The sequence below is a fragment of the Ursus arctos genome, chromosome X (genome assembly GCF_023065955.2).
Source record: "Ursus arctos isolate Adak ecotype North America chromosome X, UrsArc2.0, whole genome shotgun sequence".
NCBI classification, from domain to species: domain Eukaryota; kingdom Metazoa; phylum Chordata; class Mammalia; order Carnivora; family Ursidae; genus Ursus; species Ursus arctos.
Window position 1 is genome coordinate 45258812 of NC_079873.1, and position 25774 is coordinate 45284585.

The following is a 25774-nucleotide window of genomic DNA, read 5'->3' on the forward strand; positions in this document are numbered from 1 at the left end:
TAGATCACATATTAGCTCTCAAAACAAGCTACAACAAATTCAAGAAGACTGAAGTCATACATCACATCTTTTCTGACCATAACGCTATGAAACTAGAAGTCAACCACAAGAAAAAATCTGGAAAGACCACAAATATATGCAGGTTAAATAACACGCAACTAGTCAATGAATGGCTCCACCAGGATATAAAAGAAGAAATAAAAAAGTACATAGAAACAAATGAAAATGAAAACACAATGGTTTTGTGTTTTCACACAAAAGCTGTTCTAACATGGAAGTTTATAGCAATACAGGCGTACCTCAACAAGCAAGAAAACTCTGAAATAAACAACCAGATCTTGCATCTAAAGAAGCTAGAGAAAACAACAAACAAAACATTGAGCCAGCAGAGGGAAGGAAAGAATAAAGATTAGAGCAGAAATAAATGATATAGAAACTAAAAAAAAAAAAAAAGAACAGATCAACAAAACCAGAAGCTGTTTCTTTGGAAAAAATTAATAAAATTGATAAACCTCTAGCCAGACTTAGCAAAAGGAAAAGAGAAAGGACCCAAATAAACAAATTCACAAATGAGAGAGGAGAAATAATCAACATCACAGAAATATGAACAACTATAGGAGAATAAATATTATGAAAAACTATATGCAACAAATTGGACAACCTAGAAGAAATTAATAAATTCACAGAATCATATAAACTCCTGAAACTGAAACAGGAAGAAATAGAAAATTTGGAAAAACTGATAACCAGCAAAGAACTTGAGTCAGTAATCAAAAAACTCCCAACAAACAAAAGTCCAGGACCAGATGGCTTCACAGGCAAATTCTACCAAACATGTAAGGAAGAGTTAATACTTGTTCTTCTCAAACTGTTCCAAAAAATAGAAAAGGAAAGAAAACTTCCAAATTCATTCAGGCCAGCATTATCCTGATACCAAAACCAGATAAAGACACCACTAAAAAACAGAACCACAGGGCAATATCCTTTATCCTTGATGAATAAAGATGCAAAAGTCCTCAACAAAACACTAGCAAATTGAATCTAACAGTATATTAAAAAAATCATTCACCACAATCAAGCGGGATTTACTCCTGGATTGTAAGGGTGGTTTAATATTTGCAGATCAATCAACATATTACATCACATCAATAAGAGAAAGAATAAGAACCACATGATCCTTTCAATAGATGCAGAAAAAGCATTTGACATAGTACAACATCCATTTACGATAAAAACCCTCAATGAAATAGGTTTAGAGGAAACATACCTCAACCTAATAAAGGCCATCTATGTAAAACCCACAGGTAACATCATACTTAATGAGGAAAAACTGAGAGTGTTCTCCTAAGGTCAGCAGCAAGTCAAGGATGTCCACTCTTCCACTTTTATTCAAGATAGTACTGGAAGTCAAGCCACAGCAATCAGACAACAACAAAAAAATAAAAGCTATCCAAATTGGTAGGAAGAAGTAAAACTTTCACTATCTGCAGATGACATGATATTGTATATAGAAAACCCAAATGACTACCATAAAACTGCTAGAACTGATAAAGAAATTCAGTAAAGTTGCAGGATACAAAATCAATATACAGATATCTGTTGCATTTCTTTCTTCTTTAAAGATTTATTTATTTGAGAGAGAGAGAGAGAGAGAGAGAGAGAGAGAGAGACAGCACAAGTCAAGGGAGGGGCAGAGGGAGAGGGAGAGAGAAGATCTTAAGCACGCTCAATGTGGGGCTCGATACCAGGTCCATGAGATCATGACCTGAGCCGAAATCAAGAGTTAAGACACCTAACCAACTCAGCCCCCCGGGCGCCTCAGATATCTGTTGCATTTCTATACACCAATAATGTAGCAGCAGAAAGAGAAATTAAGAAACCAATCCCATTTACAGTTGTACCAAAAATAGTAAGATACATAGGAATAAACCTAACCAAAGAGGTAAAAGTTCTGTACTCTGAAAACTATAAAACAGTGATGAAAAAACTGAAGATGACACAAAGAAATGGAAAGAGATTCCATACTGATAGATTAGAACAAATACTGTTAAAATGCCTATACTACAAAAAGCACTCTGCAAATTCAATGCAATCCCTATCAAAATACCAACAATTTTTTTCAAAGAACTAGAACAAATGATCCTAAAATTTCTATGAAACCATGAAAGACCCTGAATAGACAAAGCAATCTTGAAAAAGAAAAGCAAAGCTGGAGGCATCACAATTCTGGACTTCACATTATATTACAAAGCTGTAGTGATCAAAACAGTACTGGCACAAAAATAAACACATAGATCAATAGAACAGAATTTCAGAAATAAACCCACAATTATAGGCCAATTAATCTCTGACAAAGCAGGAAAGAATATCCAGTGGGAAAAAGAAATTCAACAACTGATGTTGGCAAAACTGGACAACAACATACAAAACAATGAAACTGGACCACTTTTTTTTATTTCTTTTATAATAATTTTTTACTATATTATGTTAGTCAAAATACAGTACATTCCTAGTTTTTGATGTAAAGTTCCATGATTCATTACTTGCGTATAACACCCAGTGCACCATGCAATACGTGCCCTCCTTAATACCCATCACCGGCCTATCCCATTCCCCCACCCACCCCCCTGAAGCCCTCAGTTTGTTTCCCAGAGTCCATAGTCTCTCATGGTTCATTCCCCCTTCTGTTTACCCCCCTTTCTTCTCCTACCAATCTTCCTACTTCTTATGTTCCATAAATGAGTGAAACCATATGATAATTGTCTTTCTCTGCTTGACTTATTTCGCTTAGCATTATCTCCTCCAGTCCCGTCCATGTTGCTGCAAATGTTGAGAAATCATTCTTTTTGATGGCTTAGTAATATTCCATTGTATATATGGACCACATCTTCTTAATCCAGTCTCTTACACCATACACAACAATAAATTCAAAACGGATGAAAGAACTAAATGGGAGACCTGAAATCATAAAAAGCCTAGAAGAGAACACAGGCAGTAACTTCTTTGACCTTGGCCACAGCAACTTCTTTCTAGATATGTCTCCTGAGGCAAGGGAAACAAAAGCAAAAATAAACTACTGGGACTACATGAAAATAAAAAGCTTCTCTATAGCCAAGGAAATAATAAAACTGAAAGGTAACCTACTGAATGGGATAAGATTTTTGCAAATGACATATTTGATAAAGACTTAGTACCCAAAATATATAAAGAACTTATAAAACTCAACACCCAAAAAACAATCCAATTTAAAAATGGATAAAGAAATGAACAGACGTTTCTCCAAAGAAGACATCCGATGGCCAGCAGACACATGAAAAGATATTCACCATCACTTATCATCAGAGAAATGTAATCAAATCTACAATAAAATATCACTTCATACCTGTTGGAATGGCTAAAATCAACAACACAAGAATCAACAGATATTGGCAAGGGTGCAGAGAAAGGGAACCCTCTTGCAATGTTGGTGGGAAAATAGTATGGCAGTTCCTCAAAAAGTTAAAAATAGAACTACCCTATGATCCAGCAATTGCACTACTGGGGTTTACCCAAGGAATGCAAAAACACTAATTCAAAAAGATACATGCACCCCTATGTTTATAGCAGCACTATTTACAATAGTCAAATTATGGAAGCAGCCCAAGTGTCCATCAATTATTGAATGGATAAAGATTTGGTGTATATATATATACAATGGAATATTATTCAGCCATAAATAAGAATGGAATCTTTTCATTCGAAATGACATGGATGGAGGTATAAAGTATAATGCTAAGTGAAGTAAGAAAAAGAAAGACAAATAACATAACTTTACTCATATGTGGAATTTAAGAAACAAAACAAATGAGCAAAGGGACAAAAACACAGAGGAGAGAGACAGACAAATGAAGAAACAAACTCATCATTATAGAGAACAAAGTGTTACCAGACGAAGGTGGGTGGGGGGAATCAGTTAAAAATGTAATGCAGATTAAGCTGTACACTTCTCATAGTGAGTACTGGGAATTGTCTGGAATTGTTGAATAACTATGTTATACACCTGAAACTAATAAAACACTGAATGTTAAAAAAAATCAAAAATAAAAAAAACTTATATTTAAAGGAAAAAGGGAAATGTGGTATATACATGTTTATACATACACATACGTAAACACACACACACAAAGGAATAGTATTCAGCCACAAAAAAGAATGGAGTCTTGCTATTTTCAATAGCATGAACAGACCCTCAGGATATTATTTTCCTCTTTATATTTCTCATGCTAAGTGAAATAAGATGGAAAGAGAAAGAAAAATATCATATGATTTCACTTATATATGGAATTAAAAAAAAACAGACTCCTCGGGGCGCCTGGGTGGCTCAGTCGTTGGGCGTCTGCCTTCGGCTCAGGGTGTGATCCCAGACTCCTGGGATCAAGCCCCACATCGGGCTCCCTGCTCTGCTGGGAGCCTGCTTCTTCCTCTCCCACTCCCCCTGCTTGTGTTCCTCTCTCGCTGGCTGTCTCTCTCTATGCCAAATAGATAAATAAAATCTTTAAAAGAAAAAAACAGACTCCTATACACAGAGAACAGATTAATGATTAATTAATCATTGCCACAGGTTGCCAGAGGTGGGAAATGGGTTGAGCAATTGGGTGATGGGAAAGATAAAAGCTTCCTGTTATAAAATAAGTAATTCCTGGGATATCATGTACATTATGGTGACTATAGTTAATAATATTGTATATTTCAAAGTTGCTAAGAGATTAGATCTTAAAAGTTCTCATCACAAGAAAATAATTCTATAACTATGTATGGTGATAGATGTTCACTACACTTATTGTGGTGATCATTTTGCAATACATGCAAATATCAAATCATGTCGTACATTTGAAGCTAATGTAAGTTTGTATGTCAGTTACACCTCAATAAAGGAAATAATAAAACTACAATTCTGGTTAAAAAATAAAAATGAATAATATTAAAATGGTTCAATGTGATTAATTTTAACTAGTTATGTTTTACAGGTTCACATCAATATGATTATGAAAGGGCAGCTAAACCTTCAGTTTATCTGTGTCAGGGCATTTTTCAGCTTTTTTCTTTAATAAGTTTGTAGATATTTCAATAAATATAAAATTTCCAATAAACACATTTAAAAATTAAATAAGATGTTAGCACCAAACACATCTTTTAAATTAATTTTTAGGTAAAGTCCTTTCTCCTAGAAACTACTCCTGGAATATCTGTATAAAGATATGAAAGAAGATATAAAAATAACTACTAAAATTTTTCCTATGTCTCTGTGAAAAAAATTTGTATAAATACATGTGGTGGAAGGGGGTACTTGGGTGGCTGCGTCAGTTAAGTGTCTGACCCTTGGTTTTACTCAGGTCATGATCTCAGGGTCCTGGGTTCAAGCCCCACGTAGGGCTCTAATTTCAGTGGGAAGTCTGCCTGAGGATTCTCTCTCTCCCTCCATCTGCTCCTCCCCCCACTCACTCTCTCTCTCTAATAAGTAAATAAATCTTTAAAAAAACAAGTGGTGGAAGAAGATACATTAATGCTGCTCTTAGTTTTTTAATATACAAAGAAATAACAGTAACAACACTTTCAAAAGATAAAAGGCACATAATTCTAGTCAGTGGGACTACATCATTGACATTTCAAAGTAATCTTGAAACACCAGTTCAGGGTTTGGGACAAAATGGCAAAAATTCAATTCTCTCTCTTTTCTTCCTACCTCTTAAGTCCAACTAAATAATGTGGAAATAATAGAGTAGACAATCACAGCTGGATACTGAAGAATGACAATATGAAGGTGGACTGGCTAGGGACTCCCAGGACTCAAGGAAAAACAAAGCAGTTTGGTATCTTCCAATTACCCACCCAGTGACAAGATAGTCCAGGCTCAGTGTCTCCTGACTCTCAGCTCAAACACAAAGGCAGCACAAGTCCAGTGGTCTCCTGACCTCCAACTCAGCAGAAGGTAGTTCACGTGGGCCCTTTCCTCCCCTAGTAACGTTGAAGGGAGCTCCACCAGTAGCATGTGGCCTGGAGTTCTGGCCTGGGGCAGCAGCAATGGACCCCAGTGGTGTCAGGTGAACCAAGCAGACAGAATTAGTACTACAAGGACTCTGAAAACTAAATTGTCATTAGAACCACAGCCCACAAAAGTAGATCAGAACGTATGCATCTAACTAGGGTAACTGCCTGCTAAAATAGAGTATTTAAATATGATCCAGAGTCTCCCAAAATAATATCCCAAATGTCCAGAAGACAAATGAAAATTCCTTGCCATACCAAAAGCCACAGAAAATCACAATTTGAATGCAAAAAGACAATCAAGAGATGCCAACATTGGATGAATCAGATATTTGATTTATCTGACAAGGATTTTATTTTTTAAAAGATTTATTTATTTGTCAGAGAGAGAGAGCACAAGCAGGGGGAGCAGCAGGCAGAGGGAAAAGAAGGCTCCCCACTGAGCAAGGAGCCTGATGCAGGGCTCGATCCCAAGACCCTGTGATCATGACTTGAGCTGAAGGCAGGTGCTTAACCAACTAGCCACCCAGGCATCCCTATCTGATAAGGATTTTAAAGCAGCCGTCATCAAAATGCTTCAAAAAACCAATTATAAATACTCTTGAAGCAGATGCAAAAACAGAAAATCTTAGAAATAATGGAAATTATAAAAATAAAGCACAATCACAGGAAGTGACATCACCAAGATGGCAACAGAGGTTGTTTCTGACTTTGCTCACAAGAACAATAACTATTCACGAACAAGACACCACTGAAAGAATCCTAGAACATGGGGGTGTGGCTGAAGCACCCCTCTACACCACAGACACCAAGTCAGACTGGATTAGAAAGGTAAGAGAAGGGGCGTCTGGGTGGCTCAGTCAGTTAAGCGTCCGACTCTTGATTTCAGCTCAGGTCATGATCTCAGGGTCATGAGATCAAGCCCCAAGTCGGGCTCTGTGCTGGGCGTGGAGCCTGCTTAAGATTTTTCTCTCCCTCTCCTTCTGCCCCTACCTCCTGCTCATGCTCACACACACTCTCTCTCTTTTTCTCCCCCCTCTAACAAAAAGAAGAAGGGTAGGAGAAGTGGCTATACATTGGCCACACTGCCTCTACCCCAGGCCAGCACAGCACCTGAGCCTCCAGTACCTCCAGTGGGAAAAGAGAACCTGGAGGGGAAAACCAGCCCTCACTCAGCATTGTGGGTTACTTTGTGGGAGCCCCTATTTTATCTCGTACCACAGGAATCGCAGGAGAATCTACAGGGCTCAAGCACTGGGAATATGAGTGTGACAAGGAAGGAGGGAAGGAAGGGCTTGCAACAGGCCTACAGATCATGGCAGACCAAATTCATACATGCAGTGCCCAAGTAGTAAACCCAACGAGCAGTTTTGCTCATCCACAGAACCAAGTTGGGGGCATATTCTGACTAGTAAGATATCATTGTCATTTTATGTGCATTACCCTAATGACTAGTGATATTGAACATCTTTTACATACCTGTTAACCTTTTGTCTATCTTGTTTGGAGGAATGTCTATTTGGGTCCTTTGCCCATTTGTTAATTGGGTTATTTGTTTTCTTGCTATTGAGTTATAGGAGTTCATTATATATTCTGGATATTAAACTGTTAACAGATATATAGTCTGCAAGTATTTTTCCCATTCCATAGGTTTTCTTTTCACTTTGCTAATGGTTTCTTTTGTTGCAAAGAAGTCTTTTAGTTTGACGTGGTCCCACTTGTTTATTTTTTATTCTGTTCCTTGTGTTTTAGGTGTCATATCCAAGAAATTATTATCAAGACCCATGTCTAGGAGCTTTATTCCTGTGGTTTCTTCTAGGAGTTTCATGGTTTCAGGTCTCCTTAATCCATTTCAAGTTAACTTTTGTGAGTGGTGTAAGATATGGCTCCAGTTTCATTCTTCTACATGTAAATGTCCAATTACCCCAGCTCCATTTATTGAAAAGACTGTCTCTTCTCCACTAAGTATTCTTGGCTCCCTTGTGAAATATTAGTTGACTTGTATATGCATGGGTTTATTTCTGGGCTCTTGATTGTGCTCCACTGGTCTATTTGTCTGATTTTATGCCTGTATGATACTGCTTTGATGACTATAACTTCATGGTATAGCTTGAAATCAGGAAGTGTGATGTCTCCTGTTTTGTTTTTCTTGCTCAGGATTTCTTTGGCTATTTGGGGTCTTTTGTAGTTCTATATACATTTAGAAGTGCTTCTTCTACCTATGTGATAAATGGCACTGGAATCTTGATAGAGATTTCATTGAATCTATAGATGGCTTTCAGTAGTACTGACATTTTAACATTGAATGCTTCTAAGCCACGAACACAGAATACCTACTCATTTATTTGTTTTCCTTCATTTCTTTCACCCATGTCTTATGGTTTTCAGAGTAGAAATCTTTCCCTTCTTTGGTTAAATTTATTCCTTAAGTATTTTGTTGTTTTGGATACTATTGTAAATGATATTGATACCTTTTATCTCTTTTCTTGCCTGATTGCTCTACCTAGGATTTTTAATATTATGTTGAATAAGAGTGGTGAGAGTGGGTACCCTTGTCTTGTTCCTGATATTAGAAAAAAAGCTTTCAACCTTTCACCATTAAGATGCTAGATGTGGATTTATCATACATGGCCTTTATTATATTGAGATATGTTCCTTCTATGTCTAATTTCTTAAGAGTTTTTACCATGAATGTTTAATTATGTCAAATGCACTTTCTGCATCTACTGAGATGATCATATGATTCTTTTATTTCATTCTGTTAATATGATCATATGATTCATTCTTTTAATCAAATCATTGATTGATTTGTATATGTTGAACCATCCTTGCATCCCAGGGATAAATCCTACTTGATTATAGTGTATGATCCTTTTAATGTGCTGTTGAATTCAGTTTGCTAGTATATTATTGAGCTTTTCTTGCATTTTCTTTTCTAGTAGTATCCTTTTCTGGTTTTGGTATCAGGATGATACCAGCCTGGTAAAATGAGTTTGGCAAGGTTCCCTCCTCTTCACTTCTATGAGTTTGAGAAGGATTAATGTTAATTCTTCCTTAAGTATTTGGTAAGAATCACCAGTGAAGCCATCTGGTCCTAGGCTTTAATTTTGTTGGGAAAGTTTTGATTACTGATTCAATCTCCTTAATAGTAATTGATCTATTCGGATTTTCTATTTCTTCCTGATTCAGTCTTGGTAAATTGTATGTTTCTAAGCATTTATCCACTTCTAGGTTGTACAGCTTGTTGGCATTTAGTTGTTCATCATAGCCTCTTATGATTCTTTGAATATCTGTGTTATCAGTTGTAATCCCTCCCTTTTCATTTATAATTTTGTTGATTTGGGTCCTTACACTTTTGTTCTTGCTTAGTCTAGCTAAGGGTTTGTCAATTTTGTTTATCTGTTCAAAGAACCAACTCTTAGATTGGTTAATCTGTTCTATTGTTTTTCTGTTCTCTATTTCTTTCTACTCTAATCATTATTTCTTCTGCTAACTTTGGGCTCAGTTTGTTCTTTTTCTAATTCCTTAATGCACAGAGTTAAGTTGCTTACTTGGGATCTTTCCTGCTCCTTAATGTAGACATTTATTGCTATGAACTTCCCTTCTAGAAGTGCTTTTGCTGCATTCCACAAGTTCTGGTATGTTGTGTTTCCATTTTGTCTTAAGATTTTTTTTTTAAAGATTTTGTTTATTTATTTGAAAGAGAGCAAGAGAGTACGAGAGTGAGAGAGCATGACAGAGAGAGAGAGAGAGAGCACGCTCACAAGCCAGGGGGAGGGGCAGAGGGAGGAGAAGCAGACTCCTCCATGAGCAGGGAACCCAACACAGGGCTTGATCCCAGGACCCTGAGATCATGACCTGAGCCAAAGGTAGACACTTAACCAACTGAGCCACCCAGGCACCTCTGTCTCAAGAAATGGGTATGGGCAAACTGAGCTCTAGAAATATTGCCTCACATCTATTAGAATGACCATTATAAAAAAGACAAGATAACAAATGCTGGCAAAGATGTGGAGAAAAGAGAACTATTGTGCATTTATGGGACTGTAAATTGGTGCAGCCACTCTGGAAAACAGTATAAAGGATCATCAAAAAATTAGAAATAGAACTACCATATGATTCAGCAATTTGACTTCTGGGAATGTATCCCTAAAAAACAAAAACACTAACTCAAAAAGATACCTGCACTCCTGTGTTCATAGCCACATTCTTTACAATAGCCAAGACATGGAACATGGAAACAACCTGTCTATCGATGGATGAATGGATAAAGAAATTGTGGTGTGTGCACATGTACATGCACACACACACACACACACACACACACACGAATATTATTCAGCCATAAGAAGGGAGGGGAAATCCTACCATTTGCAACATCATCAATGGACTTTGAAGGCATTATGCTAAGTGAAATAAGTCAGACAGAAAGACAAATACTGTATAATCTCCATTGTGGAATCTAAAAAAACAAAAACAAAAACAAAAAACCCACACAAATTCACAGAAAAAGAGATCAGATTTGTGGTTACTAGAGGTAGAGGGTGGGAGGAGGGAAAACTGGAAGATGGTGGTCAAAAGGTACAAACTTCCAGTTATAAGATAAATAAGTACTAGGGACGTAATATACAATACGACTCCTATAGTTAACACTGCTATGTGAGATATAGGAAAGTTGTTAAGAAAGGAAATCCTGTGAGTTCTCACCACAAGGAGAGATTTTTTTTCCTTCTTTTTTTTCTTTTCTTTTTATTATATTTATATGAGAAGATGGATGTTAGTCGAACCTATTGTGGTAATTATTTCACAGTGTATATGTAAATTAAACCATCATGGTGAATGCCTTAAACTTATACAGTGATGTACGCCCACTGTTTCTCAATAAAACTGGAAAAAAAGTACAATTGTAGAAACAAACTCATCGAATGGGCACAATAGCAGAATGAATAGGACAAAGGAAAGAATCAGTGAACTTGAAGAGAGAACAATAAAAATTATCCAATCTGAACACAGAGAAAAATATTAATTTCCAACTACCAAATAATAACACAATTTTATACCTGGTTATACTTTATTTCTTTAGATCAGCAGGACTTTTACTCTAAATTACACTATTCCTTCTTTCCTTTTTTAACACTTATAAGCTTTTCTTAAGAATAGAGTATTATAATAATGAGAACAAGAAAACGGTCAATAATTTAACATTCCATATGATCATTATTAACATAAAAAAGTAAAAATAATGCCTACTATTTTATTGAACATACATACAAATACAAGAATGAAGATGCTTCTCTAATCAAGATTCACTAAGCACCTATTAAGTGCAAATACTTCAAAATACTCCCACTGTTTTCATGGTATGAATTTGAAGATACTCACCTTCTAACTAAATCCGGTTTTAGAAGAGTTGCTTGTTCAATTCCAACTGCCTGGGATACAGGCTGTAAATAGTACAGAAATAAAACTTGTTATAACAACAAACTTCAAGCTAAAAATGCAATCTGCTTTTATTTCCAAAAACATGGTTGATACATTTCATATTTTGGTTACCTCATAAACTAGGTAGAATGTCTACGTTATTGAATGTTTGATGTTACTACCAGAGATAAAGAAAAATAAAATGTAGCAGTATTCATATTCATCGATATTTTTCTATACTTTTGTGTTATTTTTCAGCTTCCAGTCTGACTGTAAAACCAGTACTAAAAGGGAGAGTTGCCACCATTTCACAAACAAATAAATGATTCAAGCTTTAACTTGTGTGCTCTGGCTCTTTCTTGCTCTCTTTAAACTAAATTACTGACAACTATCCCTTTGAGGCATTAGTATCAGCAGCTGCAATACTGGCCCTCTAAGAAGGAAAATGCCAACCATGTTGGAAAACAATTTTAAACACTTATCTAATCTACCCTACATACTGCCACTGGTGACAGCACCGTGTCCTTAAAATGCAAATCTACCAAAATTGATCTCTTCCCTACCCAGTTTAAACCCTTTATGATGGTTCCTCATCTCTAAGGTTAAATTCCTTTGGATGGCAAAGTCCTTGATGAACTGGTCCCTGCCTCATTTTCAGAATCCTCTACTTGAAGCCACACTGAACTGCAGCTCCTCTGAATGAGTTGGGCTCTTCCATATACTGTGACTCTACTTACGTTTCTTCATCTTCCTGGACTATATCAACTCCTCCTCAGTCCTGTCCATTCTATGGACAGAACTCCTATACACAAGAAGCCTCTATTACAATAGAGTCCAGACAAACCAGCAAAACCACTTTGGGTACTACTTAATATATATATCTATATATATAGATATATATATATATTAAGTATATCTAGATATATCTAGATATATCTAGATATATCTTAGTTCACATCTTGTTTTCTAAACTATAAGGGATGAAAGTTTCCTGGAGAAACAACTGATTCCAACACTGGGACAAAGAAAGTACAAGATGAGGCTGGATCATCTTGTTATGCCAAAAGGTAAAGAACTGCTCAAAGAATGATGGGAACACATAAAAATATACAGGAGCCAGCTTAAGGGGGTTCCTACTGCCCAAATATGGGACAATTTGGGCATCAAGATAAATAATGATAGTAATTGAATATAACCCATTAAATAAGAATACATGAGTTCATACTGATACAAAGCTTTTACAGCACAAAGCCAACTAATAAATATAAGGAATGACAAAAACAGAAAATCATCAGATGATAAAACTAGTGGACAAAATTTACATAGTTTCAAAATATCTCCCCACAGATTACTTACTAATTACAAAAGAAAAAAAAGGTCACTTTATGGGAGAAAACTATATACAGCAGCCTCCACCTTAAGCGAAGGATTAAATTTAACCTCAGCAATAGCAGGAAAAACTGACATCACATGCCTCCTAATATGATACAATGTGCAAAGAACACCTCATCACTTACATGGTATTCCTGACAAAAATGCATGATCTGAATCAAGCAAAAGGAAATGTCAAACAAACTCAAACTGAAGGACATTCTTTTTTTTTCTTCATTTTTTTTAAGTAGGGCTCCATGTCCAGTGTGGACCCTAACGTGGGGCTTGAACTCACAACCCTGAGATCAAGACCTGAGCTGAGATCAAGAGCTGGAGACGAAACCAACTGAGCCACCAAGGTGTTCCAAACTGAAGGACAGTCTACAAAATAACCAACCTTGGGGTAGCTCAGTTGGTTAAGCGTCTGCCTTTGGCTCAGGTCATGATCCCAGGGTCCTGGGATGGAGTCCTGTACATGGCTTCCTGCTCTGCAGGGAGTCTGTTTCTCCCTCTGCCCTCCCCCTGCTCATTTTCTCTCTCTCTCTAATAAATAAATAAAATCTTTAAAAAAAAACCCAAAATAACCAAGCTTTATTCTTCAAAAAATAACAATGTTATGAAAGACAAAGAATGGCTGATTAAAGGAGACAAAAGAGACAACACAACTAAAGGCAATGCATGATCTTCAATTAGACCCTGGATCAAGGAAGGAAAATTGCCATAAAGGACATTATTGGGGCAATTGGTGAAATTTTAATGTGCACAACAGATTAAACAATAGTATGATATTCATATTAAATTCCTTGTCATTGTATTGTGGTTTAAAAAAATCTTCATTCTTATACTGAAATATTTAGGAGTCAACAGGCATCATGTCTACAACTAGTTCTTTCATGTTCCTGAGGGAAAATCATGTGGGCATAAATGGAGGGATGGATGGGTGAATGGATGGAGGATGGACGGAAAGAATCACCAACCAAGAAATCAATGCACCAACATTTGGGAATGCCTTTTATCATGTCCCTCTTTATATGTTTAATGTCTGATTCCAAGGACTCTGATTTATCTTTGTATTCTCAGTGCTTCTTACCACAGTGTCTGGCACATTTTAGGCTTCTAATAAATATTTTAAGATAGAAAGAAATAAGAAAGAAAACAGTGACATAAGAAGAAAGGCTCTGCCATAAAAATGTTCATGATTCAATATTACCATTCCCAGACATAAAGCCTATGGAAATAATACAAAGGGAAATAAAGTACATAACATAAAGTTTGTTTTATGGTAAATATTTAATAAATGGTAGATATCTCTGTGTTTTGATTGTGGTATTATATATAATAAAAACTGGCAGCAAGTTAGTTGTTCAGGAATAGGAGATGAGTTAGGTAAATATGAATATTTATTGCACTATCATGTGGCCGTTGAATACTGGAATTGTGAAGGCCAAGTAAAGGCAGGGAAAATTACTTACCAAAGAATGAAAAAAGTAGAAAATAAAACTGTACATATAAGTGCAACCACTTGCGCATGTGTTAAAAGCCTGGAATACTATAACAAATATTATAATCACTGCCATGTTAAGGAAATAGCATTCTAGGTGATTTCCCCCATTTTCCTACTTTTTACAATGTTACTACATACATTTTCTAATTTAAAACTCTGAAAGGATATCAAATACTAAGTGTATAGGAAAATAGGTATTTTCATAAACCAATGGTGGGATTGTAAACTGGTTACACCTTTCTGAAGGGTAACTTGACATCAACACACCACGTCTTAAAAACATCTAGCATTGACATTTCTAGAAATTTACCCAAGGATATAATTAAGAGTGTATACAAATGAAATAATTAAGAGTATATACAAAGATTTAGCTATAAGAATGTTCCTCACAACATAGACTATAATCACAAAGCACAAAAAATTAGACACTTGTTTCCTTTACTTGTTCCATTAAATAAATAATGGTATATCCATAGTAAAGGATACTATGTAGCCCCTTAAAAATGTATTAAAACATATAAGATAACACTATAAGTGAAAAAAGATTATAAAAGAATACGTACACTATGGTTACATTAAAATCACATGTATGTATAAGCATATAAAATGGTCTGAAAGAATATACGACAAGATGTTAAATAAGCTTATCTATATTCATCTTGCTTTAGTAATTAAGAAAACAATAAATTCAGCCTTGTACAGATTTATCAACCCTCAAATCTGGTAATCACAGGGCAGGTCCCCATTATTTCAATACACAACACTATAGTCATTTTAAATAAAAGTAAAAGGCAGAAGTTCATTAAATTTGAAAGACATCTACAAAAATAGCCCAGCATTTATTTGTAAATACTAGTTTTGAAACTCCTCAAAATATTATGAGAGAACTTGATTAGAAGCTATCATATAAAAAAGACAGATGAACCAATTACTAACCATGATTCTAAGGACACAAAGTAGCATTAATAATCCTGTTAATAATTACAAGTTGTTATAAAATATCATTCCAGACTATTGTCATAGTAAGTCTTGTTTCTCCTTACTTAATCCATAGGCTTTGCCTCCAGATTTATGCATCAAGACACCATGTCACTATTCCATCTTGCTGGGAATCAATATAATTCTTTTAAAATTTCTTTAATACAACCATTTGTTAAGCTGGATACATTTTGTTGAATCTTGTGTGTAAGAAAAAAAGAAATCTCATTGCCAAAATATTTGCTTTCAGTGTTTAAACAGTGATCATGTTAAAAAGCTAATTATCTAACCTACAATTAGAAGCTAATCTAATCTGTCCAGGAAGAAACCTCAGTATGGGTTGACTAGGTTGGAGGGGGAAAGGGAAGGCAGGAAATGATACTTTGTGCTTGTTTCTCAACTACCCCCCACTTTAAAATCCAAAGGAAGACAGGCACCAATCCCCTTTCTTAATGAGACCTTGATAATCTGGATGTCTGAGACCTTGATAACTTGCTAGCAAAGTTCAATAATATTGAAGTACCTCTGGACACATGCAGAATGAGGACAAGGCCAAAATGAGAAGCAAAACTAGGGTTGTATTCCATGGGCCATACCATCCCCTCCTCTCCATTTTGATATTTAAAACACTCTCTTATACTTGTTTCTAGATCTTTCTCACCCATGATGCTGTGAACTATTCAAGGACCACATCTGTAAAATTTATCACAATATTTCCAGCTCCTAACCAATACCTGAAATAGGAATAGATGCTCAATAATAGTTTTTCACTATTATGATAGTCTCATGTTATTATTTTTATTTTTATTATAGCAACAAACCAATCACTATTAAGCATTTCTTAACTGCTAAGCACGTCATATACATTATTTAACTAAATTCCACCTTTATGACAACTCTGAGCAGTAGGTATTGCTATACTCATTTTACAAATGAGCAAGCCAAAGCTATAAGTGATGGAAGCAAAAATTGAGTCAGTAAATGGAAATTAATGAATAGACAAATGATTCCAAAGAGTACTGAGGACCAAAGACCCCTTGTACACACCACAGAGGCTTTTTTGTTAGTTTTCGTTGGTTGCTAACCCTCTTTCTCCTTTACTTACTTCATCATTACTTGCCCTCCTCCCACCAGTGATTCTCAGCCCTGGATACAGTTTTAATCTCAAGGAAAGGAGAAGAGGAGGGATAAAAGAAAAGGGAAACAAAAAACAAGAAAAGAAACATTTAAACATTCCATAAACTGCCTTATTGTACTCTCAATCCTACAAACCATGTCTCTCCTGTGATTTTTTTTTAACAACCACTATTTATTAAGCACTTACTACATGCCAGGCACTTCTTACATGTATCTCATCTAATCCTAATGAGCTTGCAAGATAGGCATTTTTCCTGACATGATAAAAATTTTCCAACATACAGAAAAGTTGAATATTTGTTCAGTGAAAACCTATATATCCACCACTCACAGTCTACACCACTTTACTATAATTGCATATCACATACGTATATCCATCAATCCATTTTACTTTTTACATTTGAAAGTAAGTTGCAAATGCAAGACAGGCATTTTAAAATGTCATTTGACAAATGAAAAGAATCAGAGCTAAAATAAATAACTTTCCTCAAATCATAGAGTAAATAATTCAAAGAGACATTGTTCAAACTCAGGTCTAACTAAAGATACAAACTGCTCAAGACTAATGTATGATGTATATACCTGTTTAACAGTGAAATTTTTATTTAATTTAAATAAATTATCACTGTGTATGTCCACTTACATATTTTTATAAAGAACCCTTCATCTATAAAGTCATTGCTTATCTAAGCCCAATTCCTGGCCAAGCCAAGATTCTGAATAATGAAATTTATGCTAAGAAATAACTTTTCCACAGCACAGTTCCATGGATAAACTCACATAATGACACCCAAGCTATTAAACAGGCAAGGATAAAAAGATGAAAACATATCAGCACACAAAGACTGACAGACACAAGTGACAGAAACTAGGAGGAAGATTCATTAACTATAAGGCAGGTAGAACTAGATAAAAGAAAAAAAAATTACCTGGGCTTTACTCCAGAGCCTCCCTAGGGAGTACCTCATGAAAGGGAACTAACTGAAAGTCAACTTATACCTCATACCTTCCCCCTATTATCTGTCCCCAGTTGAGTTATCAAGGGTCTGTACCAATCATGAAATTGATCAGACACTGCTCTTCTTGCAGCCCTCCAAGGTTTCTTTTTTTTTTTAAGATTTTATTTATTTGTCAGAGGGAAAGAGAGAGAGACTGAGCAAGCAGTGGGAGGGGCAGGCAGAGGGAGAAGCAGGCTCCCTGCTGAGCAAGGAGCCTGATGCGGGACTCAGTCCCAGGACCCCAGGATCATGACCTGAGCCAAAGGAAGATGCTTAACCAACTGAGCCACCCAGGTGTCCCAGCCCTCCAAGCTTTCTACAGCTATTTGGAGAGAGCACCTAACCCTGTTTTTTTGGGTTTTAATGGAAGGAGTGAGAATGCGTATTGGAGATAAAAAGGAGAGGACTAACTGAGTCATTTGGCATTCTGGGAGGTAGAGGCCCTACAAGTAAAGCCAAATCAGCAAGGATGCAGAAAGGAAAAATTTTGGTAGCCATGCATGTTGAAGATGGCAGTCTTAATATATTTGACTATTACAAGCTTTAGAGAACACATTATGGGGGTAAAAGCAAACCACACCTTAGTATAGAACTATAGCAGATAAATGTCTACTAATATACAGTGTACATCTCCTTGTCCTTAAACTGTAGACCTGTGGAAGGATTTAATCATCATGCAAAAGGACAACAGAAGTCAAAGAAAATCTACATGAAGTCAGAGTTGGACAGGGGAGTCCAGATCCCAGAGGGCTTTCAGGCCATTGAATACCGTGCCTATTAGACAAATCTGGGGTACTTTAACTATCAAATAAATGATAGTATTATATCACAACCTATTAAATAATATAAGGCCCTATGAGTCCATACTCAAAATAAATAAATAAAGGAGAAGAGCCAACTAATAAATATAAAGAGGCATGATGAAATTAGAATATCATTAATAGATACTTACACTAGTGGGTCAAAGTTTTGATGATGAAAAGGATATTTACATAGTGTCAAACAGCTCCCTGCAAATAACTCATAAATTATTAAGGAAAAATGGCAACTTATAATGGAGAAGCCTGGCAGGCCCTACTTGAACCAAGTAATAAAAGTTAGTATCACCAATATTGGGACAAACTGGCATGCCTCCTAATGTGATGCCCTGAGCAGAACAGTATGTCACTTACATGGTATTCCTGCCAAAAATCCATGATTTGAAACAAATCATGAGACAACTTCAAACAAATACAAACTGAGGGATAGTCTACAAAAAACTGGCCCATGCTTTTCAAAACTGTCAAGAAAAACAAAGAAAGGCTGAAGAAATGTTTGAGATTAAATCAGACTAAAGAAAAAGACAAACAACCACCCCCAAAAAACCTTGATGAGACACTTCACAAAAGAAGATATTTGAGTCTCTAAGAATTACCTGAAAAGATGCACAACATTGTTACTATCAGAGAAATGCAAGTTAAAACCACAATATATACTACATTGCATCCACCAGAATGGCTAAAATTTAAAATACAGGTAATGCTAAGTGTTGATAAGGATGTAAAATAACTAGGACACTCATACATTGCTGGTAGGAATGTATTCTGACACAACTACTTGGAAAACTGTGTAATGTTACTTGGTATAGTTAAATATACCTTTTTCTTGTGACGCTGTAATCCCACTTCTACATATATACACAAGAGAAATGAGTGCATGTGTCCATAAATAAAACATACAGGAACATTAACAGCAGCTTTATTCATAAGAGTAAAAAACGGAACCAATCTTAATGTACTTCAACAGGCGAACTGATAACTGAACTGTGGCATATTCTAGAATGGAACAACTCACAGCAAAAAAATAAAACAAACTACCTATACATGCAACAATGTGGGTAGAACTCAGTGAACCTTCCAGGGAGCTAAAAATGTTCTCTATCTTCATTTGCATTTAATGAAGGAATACATATGTAAAAACTCATTAAACTGTATATTTAAGATTAGGGTAAAAACTCATTAAACTGTATATTTAAGATTAGGGTACTTTAATGTATATATGCCTTATATACTTCAATAAAAAGAAGAAATCTTTTTAAAAGCCTGTATGACCCAATTCTGATAAAATAAATACTGAAAAAATGTTTTGTATATGTGTATGTATAGAAAAATTTCTGGAAAATTTCAAAGGTTTCATTTCTGAGAGGTGAGATAACCAGTAATTTCAAAACTTTATACTTTTCTGTAATTTCTCAAAAGCATAAGAAGGAAAGTTTTTTTTAAGTTATTTTCAGAAATAAAACTTTCACTATTGGCAAATGACATATTACTATGTATAAAAAAACCCTAAAGACTCCACCAAAAACTACTAGAACTGATGAATGAATTCAGTAAAGTCAAAGGATACAAAATCAATGTGCAGAGATCTGTTGCGTTTCTATCACTAACAATGAAGCAGCAGAAAGAACACAATCCCATTTACAATTGCTCCAAAAATAAGACACCTAGGAATAAACCTAACCAAAGGCATAAAGATCTGTACTCTGAAAACTATAAAACACTGATGAAAGAAATTAAAGAGGACACAAAGAAATGGAAAGACATCCTATGCTCATGGATTAGAAGAAAAAACACTGTTAAAATGTCTATACTACCCAAAGCAATCTACACATTTAATCTAAACCCTACCAAAACACCACCAGCATTTTTCACAGAACTAGAACAAAAAAAATCACAAAATTTATATGGAACCACAAAAGACCCAGAATAGCCAAAGCAACCTTGAATAAGAAAAGCAAAGCTGGAGGCATCACATTTCCAGACTTCAAGTTATATTACAAAGCAAGCTGTAGTAACTGGAACAGTATGATACTGTACAAAAGTAGACACATAAGTCAACAGAACAGAACAGAAAACCCAGAAATGAACCCACAACTATATGGTCAATTAATCTTCAACAAAACAGGAAAGAATATCCAATGGGGAAAAAGAATGTCTCTTTAACAAATGGTGTTGGGAAAACTAGTCAACTACATGCAAAAGAATGAAAACTGGACCACTTTCTTTCACCATACACAAAAATAAACTCAAAAATAGATTAAAGACTTATATGTCATACCTGAAAGCATAAAAATCCTAGAAAGAAAGCATAGGACATAATGTCTCTGACACCGGCGGTAGCAACATTTTTCTAGATAACATCTCATGAGGCAAAGGAAACAAAAGCAAAAATAAACTATCATGACTTCATCAAAATAAAAAGCTTCTGCACAATGAAGGACACAATCAACAAAACTAAAAGGCAGGGGTGCCTGGGTGGCTCAGTCATTGAGCGTCTGCCTTCAGCTCAGGGCGTGGTCCCAGAGTCCTGGGATCGAGCCCCACATCAGGCTCCTCTGCTGGGAGCCTGCTTCTTCCTCTCCCACTCCCCCTGCCTGTGTTCCCTCTCTCACTGGCTGTCTCTCTCTCTGTCAAATAAATAAATAAAATCTTTGGGAAAAAAAAGATTCTCTCTAAAGAAAAAAAAAACTAAAAGGCAACCTACTGAATGAGAGAAGATATTTGCAAATGACATATCCAATAAAGGGTCAGTATCCAAAATATATAAAGAACTCATAAAACTCAACACCCAAAAAACAAATAATCCAATTAAAAAAATGAGATGTGAACAGACATTTTTCCAAAGAAGACATCCAGATGGCCAACAGACACATGAAAAATGCTCAACATCACTCATCATCAGGGAAATGCAAATCAAAACTACAAAGACATATCACCTCACATCTGTCAGAATGGCTAAAATAAAAAACACGAGAAACAACAAGTGAGTGTTGATGAGGAGGTGGAGAAAAAGGAATGCACGTTGATGGGAATGACAGTATTCCTGTCACAAATGCATGACCTGAATCTAATCATGTGGAAACATCAGGCCAACTCATTTTGAATACTAATCTATAAAATAACTAGCCTATATTCATCAAACTCATCAAGGCCATGAGAGACAAAGAAAGGCTCAAACAATTGCTCCAGATTAGAAGAAACTATTAAAGGAGCATGACAATAAAATGAAAACAGTTATCCTAGATTGCATCCTGAACCATAATGTTTTTTTTTTCTTTGCTATTATGAAGAGGAATCATATATTTAGAAGAAATCTTCCTGGAGAACAGTTAAAAATGAAGACTCTGAAAAAATAAATAAATAAATAAATAATAAATTAAAAAAATGAAGACTCTGAGAGAATTCTGGAACATCCATCAAACATCCTACTCAGTACAGGTAACTACAAAAGATCTCACTGCTACTGCAGGCGATCACAAGATGTGAGGTGAGGCAATGTTAACCTAGAAGTTACAAAGTTTACACAATTTAATTGAGGAAGCCCAAATCAGCTACCAATGTTAATCAATCAGACTTTCATTTTAAATATGAAGCAACACCCAAGAAAATAACTAAACATGGGAGGAGATTTAGCAAACATAAAATTAATAATATGTATTCTATCCCAAAGGAACGACTCAGGAACATGGAAATAAGCAAACCAAAGGAAAGAACTCAATTGTACATCAGTGGGAGAAAAGAAAGATGAATGAACTAGAGCTACATATATGAACATGGATGAATCATAAACAACATTGATTTTTTTTAAAATGCAAAAGAATGTATATGTTAGTACAATATTTACATGAAGTTTTAAATCTTGCAAAAAAAATACAGGTATCCAGGGAACAGCAAATATACTAATAATTTTTTATTTCTTAAGTTGAGTAACAGGTATATGGGGATTCCTTGTGTTACTCTTGATATCCTTGCATATATCATAAAGATTTCATTGTAAATATTTTAAGTCAAGAATACAGGTTAACTAATGAAATATTTCAGCAACAGCTATTCTACAAGAGGTTCTTACACATACCAATTAAGTAATCCTTAATATAAAAGAATGTGCTTGCTTTTATTTATTTTTTTAAAGATTTTATTTATTCAAGAGAGAAAGCACAAGCAGGGGAGGGGAAAGGCAGAAGGACAGGGAGAAACAGACTCCCTGCTGAGCGGGGAGCTTGACACAGGGCTCAATGCCAGGACCCTGAGGATCATGACCTGAGCTGAAGGCAGAGGCTTTTTTTTTTTTTAAGATTTTATTTTTTATTATTTATTTGTCAGAGAGAGAGAGAGAGAAAGAGCAAGCACAAGCAGGGGGAGCAGCAGGCAGAGGGAGAAGCAGGCTCCCTGCTGAGCATGGAGCCCGATGCAGGACACAATCCCCGGACCCAGGGATCATGACCCATGTTGAGCACAGACGCTTAACTGACTGAGCCACCCAGGCATCCCTCGAAGGCAGATGCTTAACTGACTGAGCCACCCAGGCACCCCAGAATGTGCCTGCTTTTAAAAAGAAAAAAAAAAAACTATTGATAGTCTCATCAGTTCAGATCAGGTTTGCCACCAAATGATTTTTGGCAACAAATATAGGAAAATCCTTTCAGTATCCAAAAGCTTTTAGAATTAAGGCATTAGGACCTATAATAAGAAATGGAGAAATCTACAATTGTAGTAGGATACTTCCACACATTTTTCTCAGAAAGTAAAAGAATAACTGGACCGAAAAAAAAAGGATATAGAGAATTTGAACATTATAATTAAGAAGCATGATATAATAAATATAGAGAAAACTTGGAATACTCCTCCCAGAATGGAAAATATATATCTCTAGCAGATAAAGCAAAAAGAAAAAAAAATCAAATTCCAAAAAGTAGAAAGTATGGTCTGACTACAATGTCAAAAATATAGAAATTAACAATAAAAATTATCCAATTCAAAATTAAGCATAACTTAAAACAAGTTTTATCTAAGGGGAAATCAAAGCAAAATATTTTAAATTTCTTACAAATAAAGTCATTAAAACGCTGGAATAATGATATAAGAATAGATAAAGATCAAAGGAACAAAAGAGAGAGTTGAGAAATGAGTCACATATGTATAGTAATTTCAGATAGGATGAAGATACCATTTCAGATCAGTGTGGAAATGATAGACTATTTAATAAATGTGTTGGGACAAATGTCTATTTATTTTGAAAAAAGAAAAACACAACTACATCTTTACTTCAGATAGTCCACACACAAAAAAAATCAAAATCCCAATGGAATATACAGCTAAACAAAGAAAAAAATTTTAAAGTATTAGAAGAAAATATAGAACATTTTATGCTCATGACCCTTCCTAAGCAAGATACAAAATACAAGAGCAAAAGAAAATGGTGAATAGATTTGATCTTATAATAAAAAAAAGCTTCTGTGTGACGAAGAGCACTATAAGCAAATTAGGGACACATTAGAAGAAAGTAATTGCAATATATTTAACAAAGAATTAGTATCAGAACATATAAAGAAATCAAAGAGAAAAAGTAGAAGCTCTCAATAGACAAATGGGCAAAGAATATGAATGACATCGCAAAGAAAAAAATGAATATGCAATAAACAAATGAAGAAGTAAACAGACTATGGTATAGCCATATCCAAGGAAATATTATTCAACAATAAAAAAATAAGCAACTAGTGATACATGTAACAAGTTGAATGGATCTCAAGTCAATTTCAAAAGGTTATACATGGTATAGTTCCACTGATACATTATTTCCAAAAGAAAAAATGATCATGAAGGGGAACAGAGTAGTGACTGCCAGGGGTTAAAGGTGGAAGGGGGTGTGATTATTAATGGACAGCTCAAAGGAGTTTTTTTGAGTGATGGAACTGTTCTGCATCCTGATTGTGGTGATTGCGATACAAATCTATACATGAAATAAGTTCACAGAACTATAGATATACACAAAATAAGTGAGTGCATGTGATAACTGGTAAAATCCAAATAAGTTTTTTAGTTTAATTAATAGTATCATACACTGTCAATTTCCTGGTTTTGATGATTGCACTACGATTAAATAGGATGTAAATATTGGGGAAAGCTGAGTGAAGGGTACACAAAAATTCCCTGCACTATTTTGGCAAGCTCTGTATGAGTCTAAAATCATTTCAAAATAAAAAGTCAAAAATAAACATAAGAAGACACGCTCACCATCTCTAGTAATCAAGGAAATTTAAATTAAAACAATATGTTATTTTTTACATATCAGCCTACAAAAAAATCTGACATTATCAAATACTGACAAATTGTGCCACTGGCTGATGAGAATTTAAATTGGTCTAGTACCTTGGAAAAACAATTTGGCAATATGTATTAATATAAAAAAAAGTACAGACTATGGTCTAGTAATTCTGCCCCAGTGTCTCCTCTAGCTTGATCTACTTTGTTCATTGTAATATTAGTAGTGAAAAATTGGAAATAGCCAAAATGTCCATCGGTAGAAGGAACAGCTAAATAAACTGCAGTATAGTCTTACTAATGAATACTATAGGGCAATTAAATAAAATCCAATATACCTATATGTAATAACATAGATATATTTCCAAGACACATAATTAAGTTAAAAAAGTATAAGGTAACACATAGAGTAGGATCTCTTTAATACTTAAAGATGAAAATCAAACTGGAAAACAATGCTATGTATGGTCTAACCATACATATCTATGTATGTAACTACATTGAAAAAAATCTGGAAGGACATACACCAAATTGACAACAGAAGGGACAAGGACATGGATGGGTCAAATGAGGCTTCTCAGCACTGTTTTCAATTTTTACCAAAAGTATATATTGGCATATTACTCATATAATTAAAGTAATTGGAAAATGATTTTTAAAAAAGGAAAAAGAATGCAAATATTGTGGTAAAGAATCAAAGAGATATTCAAACATTATACTGAGTAGGGATGCAAGTGCATATAAAATGCTGAGGTTTAATATTTCTCTCCAGCAGCTGAAAATGAAACCATCTAAATGGAAGTTTGATTAGACCACAATGTCAAATGAAAAGAAATCCATCTTTTTTAAAATATTTTTTTATTATATTATGTTAGTCACCATACAGTACATCCCTAGTTTTTGATGTAAAGTTCCATGATTCATTACTTGCGTATAACACCCAGTGCACCATGCAATACGTGCCCTCCTTACTACCCATCAGCAGCCTATCCCAATCCCCCACTCCCTCCCCTCTGAAGCCCTCAGTTTGTTTCTCAGAGTCCATAGTCTCTCATGCTTCATTCCACCTTCTGATTAACCACCAGAAGTACTAATTCACTAGTATTAACACATCACACTAGAGGAGGTAAGAAATGCTGACATGAGCAATAGATAAATATCAGAATAAGTGGTTTTCCATATTATTTGGATAAAATGATCAAAACCACAATTGGCACATCTGAACTCATGATTCACTTCCTGTCTCTTATATGACCCTAGTC

General features: G+C 35.2%; 1 protein-coding gene across 1 annotated transcript in view; it reads right to left on the reverse strand.

Moving 5' to 3' along the window:
• The window catches only part of WNK3 (WNK lysine deficient protein kinase 3), a 158617-nt gene that overhangs the window by 46181 nt on the left and 86662 nt on the right, over positions 1-25774 (reverse strand). The window contains exon 11 of the mRNA XM_044380160.3: positions 11407-11468. Coding sequence (XP_044236095.1) covers positions 11407-11468 — 62 coding nt within the window. The remainder of the gene's footprint in view (positions 1-11406; positions 11469-25774) is intronic.